Raw genomic sequence first — 9,768 nt, 5'->3', positions numbered from 1 at the left:
CCCCCGTTTTCCTATGAGACCAGGGGTCGATTGTTTTGTTTTCCTACAGAGTCATTATGTCTCTAAAGATTGGATCCAGCTCTTGGTCTTTATCAATTGAACAATAAATAAGTGGGGAGGGTTTGTTCTTGAAGGGAAACTCCACTACAATGATTCAGACTTAGACAGACTTTGTCATTCAACTGCACAATCGGACACAATCATCACAAATATACAGTTGAGCGAGATTAAGTTGCAAGGCTCCGAAAAAAAACAAAAGACAAGTAAAAAGAGAAACAGTATAAATATAAGTGTGCAATATAAAATTAAAAATTATTATGAGACCATTATGACTAGTGCAAATATCAGTAGCAGCAGGATGTATTGCAGTGAAAACAGTGAAATGAATAATATAAATTTAAAGTTACTCAGTGCAAATAGGTTTCACAGTGTCCATGTAAACTGACTTGTGTGGGTGTGGGGGGGGGGGATTATTGGGAGTTCAGCAGTTTTATGACGTGGGGGATGAAGATGTTGTGGAACCTGGTTTTTCTAAAACAGATGCTTTACGTTGTTGTATTATGTTCTTTTCTGATGTCTTGTAATTTAAAATGACCACTAATAGAGAATTGTTGTTTTCAATTAAAGATGGGCGTAAGCATATTCCAATGAAGTTAGGATGTTGTGTAAAACGTTAATGAAAACAGAATACAATGTTCAATTGAATACACTACAAAGAATATTTTTTGTAATCCAACAAAACAATTACAAATAACACACTGAGACGTGGAACGTGTCCCAGAGCCAAAAAACACAGAGGAAAGCTGGGAGGGAGGGAGAAAAACAACACACACACACACACACACACACACACACACACACACACACACACACACACACACACACACACACACAGAAGATATTTAATGTTCAAAACTGATAAACTTTGTTTTTTGCAAATATTCACTCATTTTCAAGACTGTGAAAGTTGAGGAATGCTCATAAAACACCTGTTTATATGTTTATAACATTCCACAGGTTAACGGGTTAAAAAGGAGCCTCTCCAAAAGGCTCAGTGGTTCATAAGAACGGAGGGGGCAAGGTTCACCAATTTGGGAACAACTGCGTGAGCAAATAGTCTAACGGTTTAAGAACATTTTTCAATGTGCAATTGCAGGGAATTTAGTGAACACCTACAGTCCATAATTTCATCCAAAGATCCAGAGAATTGGATGAAATCTCGGCAAGCTGCAAGGCCGAAAACCAACATTTGCATCAAATGCCTGTGACCTTGGATCCCTCAGGTGGCACCTCATCAAAAACCGACATCCTTATGTAAAGGATATTACCACGTGGGATCAAGTACACTTCAGAAAACCATTGTCTGTTAACACGGTTTGTCGCTACGTCTACAATTACAAGTTAAAACCCTACCATGCAAAGTGAAAGCCATTCATCAACACCCAGAAACGCCGCCGGCTTCTCTGGGCCCGAGCTCATCTGAGATGGACTGACACAAAGTAGAAAAGTGTGCTGTGGTCTGACAACATTTCAAATTGTTTTTGGACGTCGTGTCCTCCGGTCCGTCCAGATTGTTGTCAGTGTCAAGTTTAAAAGGCATCATCTGTGATGGTATGGTGGTGTGTTAGTGCACATGGCACGGGTAACTTGCACATCTGTGAAGGCACCATAAATGTTGAAAGGTACATACAGGTTTTGGAACATATATGCTGCCATCCAAACAAAGTCTCTTTCAGGGACGTCCCTGCTAATTTCTGCGAGAGGATGCTAAGCCACATTCAGAACGTGTTACAACAGCGTGGGTTTATAGTGAAAAAAAAAGGCTACTAGACTGACCTGCCTACAGTCCAGACCTGTCTCCTAGAAAATGGGAGACCCCGGACTGTTGAGCAACTGAGGTCGTACATCAGGCAAGAATGGGAAAGATTTCCACCTTCAAAGCTTCAACAATAAGAGTCCTCAGTTCCCAAACACTTATCGAGTGTTTGTGCTGTAATACACTGGAAAACCTGCCCCCCGTCCCAGCTTTTCTAAAACATGTCGCAGGCATCAAATACAAAAAGCAGCAGATTGAACATTACATATCTTCTTATTCTAAACAAATAAAGTGTGTTTAGTTAAGTGGAGAGGACGGCAAGGTTATTTTTTTTAGCTGTTCTCACCGTAATTGTAAGCCAAGGAAGTGTGTCTGTCCGTCAAGTGGGGAGGACGACGAGGTTGTGTTTTTAGCGGTTCCTACTGTAATTCTAAACCGAGGAAGCGCGTCTGTTAGTTGGGTACAGAGCGCCGCGTGAGCAAGGGCTTTTATGACTGTCAATATAGCAGCATCCTATGTTAACTACATCTAATGGGTGGCTATGTGAGACTTGCGTCTAGCAACATTGTTGTGGATGCTGCGGTCTCTTGGACTTTGAGTCTGGGGAGGAGGGGGTGGGGGGAGACGACTCTCTCCAGGTATTTTGAATTTGTACTGCTGTAACTATTTTAAACACTAGCTGGCAGTATCAGATATTGCACCTTTAACTTATTTTATGTCTACATTGTTGTTTGTGTGCCAGGTGTTGAATAAAGAAGAGCAGGAGCTCGCAGCCAGAAATGAGTATAACTTTGATCACCCTGATGCCTTTGACTTCGAGCTGCTGGTCACCGTCCTGAGGAAGCTGAAGAAAGGAAAAAGCATCAAAGTCCCGGTGTACGACTTCACATCTCACTGCAGGCGCAAAGAATGGGTAAGAAACAGAAACTTACTGTATTACTCCATTATACAGCTGCTTGAGAAAGTTTACACACCCAGGTTAAAGTTGATTAAAAAGAGGAATAAAAACACACCTTTTTGAAATTGATCTTAATGCCTTAATTAAAACAATTTAGAAAAATCCAACCTTTTAAGGACACCAATTTTCTTTGTGAATGAATAATGAATTGTAAATAAATAAATGTTCTTCCTTAAAATACAGGGGGCATAAGTTACACCCCCTATGTTAAATAACAGCAATAGGTATACACCCCCTATGTTAAAATACAGGGCATAAGTATACACCCCCTATGTTAAATACGGGGCATAAGATACACCCCCCTATGTTAAATACAGGGGCATAGTATACACCCCCCTATGTTAATACAGGGGCATAAGTAACTCCCCCACCCTATGTTAAAATACAGGGGCATAAGTATACACCCCCTATGTTAAAATACAGGGGCATAAGTATACACCCCCCTATGTTAAAATACAGGGGCATAAGTATACCCCCCCTATGTTAAAATACAGGGGCAAAGATACACCACCCTATGTTAATACAGGGGCATAAGTATACACCCCCCTATGTTAAAATACAGGGGCATAAGTATACACCCCCCTTGTAAAATACAGGGGCATAGTATACACCACCCTATGTTAAAATACAGGGGCATATATACACCCCCTTATGTTAAATTCCCATAGAAGCAGGCACATTTTTATTTTTAAAAGGCCAGTTATTACATGGATCAGGATACTATGCATCCTAATGAAGTTCCCTTGGCCTTTGGAATTAAAGTACCCCCCCCCCCCCCCATATCATCACATACCCTTCACCATACATAGAGATTGGCATGGGGAACTTTCCGTAAGATCATCTCTCAATGCCAATCAAACCAGCTATTAGTCTAACTGAAATAATACCCTGCCATTCTCTAGGTATGGTGAAGGGTATGTGATGATGTGGATTTAGTTTAATTCTACACATTAGACCTTTAAATTCTGTCAGGAGAGGATCTATTAATCAAAAAGTAAAAAAAAAATTATGAAATGTTACCGTTCCTGTCATCGGAGTAATGGAACTGGGGCCTTGCGCTTATCTTCCGCATATAGAGGGTAAATCTATCCTCACCAAAATAAAAGCACTTCGTTATTTCCTTTTTTTGTTGTTGTAATTTACAGGATAAAATTACCATCGCAGTTACAAGTCACTAAACACCCCCAGGGATGTATTAGTCGTTGGAGCTGATGCCAATTGGGATCCCTGCTAATTAGCTTATTATTAAGGGTTTAGTGTACAGGACATTAACCCAAGCAAAGAGCACAAATCCTCTCCCAACAGCCCTGGGAAGAATCAATCTCACAGTGTAGCTTTCTGACATCTCGTCTCTATTTCTCTGCAATGCAATTTCATGGCTGAATCGCCTATCACGACTTGTGACTCTGAAATCATTGGGTGTACCTTTCGTCCTACTGGGGTGAATGTAATTAAGCCTCAGGCCCCGTGGGTGGGGGTGAGGGTGGGGGTGTGGGGGTGTGTGTATGTGTAAGGGGTGGTTTTTTTTATTTTATTTGTCTCTATCACTTATATGGATGAAGGAGAGATCACAGATGAGCTTTCTTGCTTGCTCTTCCCTGGTAAAACTGGAGGTCACCTTCTCCTCTCTCTCTCTCTCTCTCTCTCTCTCTCTCTCTCTCTCTCTCTCTCTCTCTCACAGTTAAAACCCTCTAAATTAGGGATTTGATTACATTATCATCGGGAGAATTATTGATTGAGTATTGATTAATCATTAATATGTTTTATATTAAAATTCATTAAATTCATCAATTAAAAATGCAATGAAAATACAGCGTGTTTGTCGTTGATGAGATCTTTATTACAAGAACAACAACTCATCGCAGTTAAACTGGAAGTTCTCTTGATGATTACTTTTGAAATCAAAACCAAAACTCGCAGGTAACTGAGTATGGCGTCACATATTGCCCCTGGGTGGTAAAATGTGTAATTGCTGCCACACAGTGAAATTAATTTCATTGCTTCAAGACTCACTCTGCACAATGCAACCTGTGTTAGTTTAATCAATAACAAATTAACGTGAGCGACAAAATTCTTAATGATCAGTTATCGATCGTTGATTAATCATGCCCATCCCCAGAAGAAATCAATAAGCACTCATCTGTTTCCTTAGAATTCACGTTCTGCTTTTCACACACAACCTCGCCTAGTTGCGCTCTCTCTCTCTCTCTCTCTCTCTCTCTCTCTCTCTCTCTCTCTCTCTTTCTTTCTTTCTTTCTTTCTTTCTTTCTTTCTTTTTCTAAAAAATCAATACCGAAGTGTCCAGTCCATTGACTTTAACGTGAAGCTGGTCAGAGGAAGTTAATAGGTTTGTGACATATACTCGGCACCATTTTGACTGTGACAGTGATTAATCTTTGGTTTAAAGCAATCCCCGTTTAAAAAAAAGTAAATAGGGGCCAACGATGCTTTTTTTTTTTTTTTTTTTTTTTTTTTTCTTGAAACCGACACTCTCAGCCCAACAGTATTTGCCGATATATTCGTGCAAATGTGTGTGCGGTGATCTTTTAGCTTTTTAAGTCTAATAAATTAACTTAATAAACAAAAGATATCAAGGATATATCAAAAATATTGTAACACCTGAGCCCTACACCTACTGAATTCACATTGGAATAATTTGAACCTTACCTATAATTTGTTTCTTTTGACAGAAAACGGTTTACGGGGCCAACGTTGTGATCTTTGAGGGCATCCTCGCTTTTGCCAACAAAGAGCTGCTGAAGGTAAGAATAACTTTTTATTACAAGTAAAGTTTTCCCCCTTTTTTTCCCCTTGCACACCTGAACCATTTCACACGGTGCCCTAATAACAACAACATATAGTGGACAGTGAATGCAGCGCTGGCCGACCCTCAAGTCTGACATTTTGGAAAAACCTCAAGTCTTTATTGCACAACACAAGCAGACGTCTTAAATCAGGCTACATGTTTGATTGATTCATTATTTAAAGGCTTCAAAAAGCATTTCAGAATCAGATTCCTCTTGTTTTCTTCTTTTCTTTATGTCCCTTGTGCCAGACCAGATGAATGGATCTGTCAGCTCAGGACCGACCAGCAGGCTGATTAATAGTGAACTAAGATATCTGATTCTGAGCCGGGCAGTTAAATCAGAATTAAACATTTCATATGCACACTGCTGACACTGGGGATGTTATTGGTCTTTCTATTAAACATCAGTCAGTCAGGGTTCCTCTCAGACCCTAAGGATAGAAATGTCTAAATAAGGTAACATCGTATTTGATTATCTTTTATCTAATAATATAATTAAAAAAAAAGTAATGTTTAAAGAAATTCCTATTTAATGCTACGAGGTCTATCTAGTTTGTAATGGGTAATTACATGTTATGGGGTCATTGGTAATTGCCTTTAGATATAGTATTCATAGCAATGCTTGTGTGCACTTGAAGAGGAGTGTCTCTCTCTCTCTCTCTCTCTCTCTCTCTCTCTCTCTCTCTCTCTCTCTCTCTCTCTCTCTCTCTCTCTCTCTCTCTCTCTCTCTCTCTCTCTCTCTCTCTCTCTCTGTGTGTGTGTGAGATAAGGCATGCAGCCTCCACTGTGACTTGGCTGTGTCTTACCTTCTGATTCAGTGAATAACTGCCGTTGTCCACGGTGATTAATCGTCTTTTGTGTCCTTTCTTGTAATTGAAGTCGATTATAGCTGCAAATCTGATATGCTAATGAAGGTCTGGTTTGAGAAACCGAGATGCTGCGTACAGACACACATGGTGCTTGGATTGGGTGATATGAGGATATATATATTCATCTATTTAATATCTTCTGTTATCAAAACCTTTTGCAGGCAATTGCACATAAACGTAGCAATGCTTCAGGGCAAAATTGGATCTCATCAGTGTCATGTAGCTTGCTGCTGTTGCAGGTATTTAAATTGGGTCTCCGGAGATTTAGTAAGGCACCTCGTATTTTTTTTTTTAATTTTAGTTGTCAAAATCAAAGCAGCAGAGCCAATAAATGCCGACTTGTAGACCTTAGTATTTGGTAAGCACCAGAAACACAAGATCCTACGTTTCTCATAATGCAACAGATGGTATCTTAAAGGGGCGTTGAAATTAATCATGGCATCGATGCATCAAGATGCAGATTTGGACCATTCCGCATCAATGCCATGACATCTTTTTTAGAGCCTGACCGGGCTGATATTATCGGCCGATGTTAGGCATTTCCTGATCTATAGATATCGGCATTTTATAATGGCCGATTTAAAAAAATAAAATAAAAAAAATTATAAAAAATGTATTCATCAGAATCATTTATAATGACAAATTAATGATTCTGATAAATTAATATTTAAAAAAATAAAAACGGGCGGTCAACCATGTTATGAGCCTTGGCGTTGCACAGTCTGTCCACCAGAGGACGCTTTAATTAGTTAATGTGTTTTTGTATAGTTGCCCTCCTGATTTGACATTTTTACAGCTGAAACGAGACGCTGGGGTCAGGACATGTCGAAGAAGTGAAAAGCGTCAGTTATCACTGTCACTTTGAAGAGAAAGTCAGCTCCATCAAACTGAACCTCAACTCAGCAAAAATCAATGGCATCGGCACAGAAGTGGAACCACGAAAAGAGAGCAACATCCTCGCTGCCCTAAAGAACTATTGATGAATACTAAAATAAAAAGAAGTTTGCGAGTGATTTAGACGAGGACGGTCGTCGGAGGTACAGAAATAACTCAGTTGCACAACAATCCAGTGGATTGTGTCTGCTGTAAATCTGACAAACTGTCCCACCATGAGACGACATGCTGCTGGATAAGCACAGCTGTCAGCCTATAAGAGAGGGTGAATGAGGAGTGGAGGGTTCTCATAGGTTAGAGAGCGAGGCTGCGGCTGTAGATCATTTTCTAAACTTGTCCAACAGGAAAAAGCACTTCTCTAAAATGGGAAAACTTGAGATTTAGTTAAAATTCTTTAACAAACCCTTTTCATTGGTTTCTTCATCTGACAAGGAGTCTTAAGCAATACATTTATCAAAGAATCCAACACACACAAATCTGATATGCCGTATTATACAAAGAAAATAAATCTCATATTAATTGAACCTTTTTTCTCCTTTCCCTTCGTATCTCCCAGCTGCTGGACATGAAGGTGTTTGTGGACACAGATTCTGACATCCGCCTCATACGGAGGCTGAAGAGGGACATTTCACAGCGGGGACGGGACATTAGCGGCATCATCAAACAGTACAATAAGTTTGTAAAGCCGGCCTTCGAACAGTACATTGAACCCACGGTACAGTCCGCTGACATCGTGGTGCCCAGAGGTCAGTGGGGATTTGCTTTTACTAAAAATAGAAATAGACCAGTACTGTGTTTCCATACAGTGCTGCTCATAAGTTTAGGAACCCATGCTATATTGGTATGGGGTACTTTTCATAAAATCATCACTCAATGCAAATCAGACCAGCTATTAGGCTAACTGAAATAAATCCATGCCAATCTCTATGTATGTTGAAGGGTATTTGATGATGTGGGACGCATAGTATCCTGATCCATGTAATAACTGGCCTTTAAAAATAAAAATCTGTCTGCTTCTATGGGAATTTAACATAGGGGGGTGTATACTTATGCCCCCTGTATTTTAACATAGGGGGGTGTATACTTATGCCCCCTGTATTTTAAGGAAGAACATTTGTTTATTTACAATATATTATTCATTCACAATGAAATCAGCGTCCTTAAAGGTTGGATTTTTTTAAATTAAGGCATAAGGATCAATTTCCAAAAGATGATTTAAAAAAAAAAAAAAAAAAAAAAAGTATATATATAATTCCTCTTCTTAGTTAACTTTAGCATTGGTTGCTAAACTCATGAGCAGCACTGTACATCTACACTGTACATGCTGCTTGATACGGCTCCAAACTATATACACCAATGTGCTGTGAATAACTTTATTTGGCAGGTTCGGTTAAAAATAAGCTATAAATTCTTGTCCTTTGTGTCTCAAACTTTATTTACAGGTGGAGAGAACTTTGTAGCTCTGGACTTGATTGTTCAGCACGTTCACAGTCAGCTGGAGAAGGTAACGATTCCTTAACCTGGTTCTTTAGTTTGTTGGGCCACGAAAGGGAAGAATTTTACTGATTCAGCTGAACTCTTAGGTTATCGTGGTTATTTCAACCCCTATAGATTATAAGATTTTGTTTAATCTGCAGGGTTTAACAATAAGAGTTAAACACCACTTTGGGCAAGTAAGTATAAAAAAAAAAAAAAAAGTTGAGAATTGTCAAACTGAGTTTTTTTGACAATTGACTTTTTTTATTTTTTTTTTTTTTTACAGGGGCAAGTAAAAATTGTACTTTGGGCAAATATTTTTTATGAATAATTTAATTCATAATATTAATACATTTTTTTATTGCATAAAAAATGACATTAACTATCAATCAAAATTAAAGTCAGACTAATTGTTGCAGCTCTGCCTGGAGTACTTGAAATATGACAAATTTGATAACCTCCATATTAAATCTGAAGTCTGCTGACATGGCTTCCACAGCACTTACTGGTGGTTTTTAAACGGCCCCTTATCACCACTGCTAGTCACTGTAGAACTAGTAGAGCAAAGAGGATGGAGAAGGTTGTTGTGTACCCTTTTAAAGCTTGGTATACTTCTAGTAGTATACACATGAGATGAATTTCTCTGGTCATGTTCCAAAAGTCTGAACACTGTTGAACCGCATGTTGTCTCTGACCTCTTCCCCCCTCTGCTGGTTGACGGTCAGGCTTTCCTGCTTTTGACTGCAGGTGAAAAACTGGATTAAACCATTTGGCTTTCACTATCTGCGTAATTTCCTGTTTTATCAGACTGACAATTCAAGGGGAAATCAAGCACAATGAGCTGTAGTTATCCTTCAAAGTGCTGAGATTACAAGACAAGAAAAACTAAAGATTGAATCACTGCTCTACCTCAAGAGTTCCTTCTCGTTATCCCTCTCTCTCCCCCCCC

The 9,768-nt window shown here is 39.2% G+C and overlaps 1 protein-coding gene across 3 annotated transcripts in view; it reads left to right on the top strand.

Moving 5' to 3' along the window:
• Positions 1-9,768, top strand: part of si:ch211-243j20.2 (uridine-cytidine kinase-like 1) — a 27,460-nt gene that overhangs the window by 5,964 nt on the left and 11,728 nt on the right. For all 3 annotated transcript variants that reach the window (XM_032543073.1, XM_032543074.1, XM_032543075.1), the window contains exons 4-7: positions 2,559-2,729; positions 5,465-5,536; positions 7,900-8,089; positions 8,786-8,847. In XM_032543073.1, coding sequence (XP_032398964.1) covers positions 2,559-2,729; positions 5,465-5,536; positions 7,900-8,089; positions 8,786-8,847 — 495 coding nt within the window. The remainder of the gene's footprint in view (positions 1-2,558; positions 2,730-5,464; positions 5,537-7,899; positions 8,090-8,785; positions 8,848-9,768) is intronic.

The sequence above is a fragment of the Etheostoma spectabile genome, chromosome 18, assembly GCF_008692095.1.
Source record: "Etheostoma spectabile isolate EspeVRDwgs_2016 chromosome 18, UIUC_Espe_1.0, whole genome shotgun sequence".
NCBI classification, from domain to species: domain Eukaryota; kingdom Metazoa; phylum Chordata; class Actinopteri; order Perciformes; family Percidae; genus Etheostoma; species Etheostoma spectabile.
This window is presented reverse-complemented; position numbering and strand designations above follow the sequence as displayed.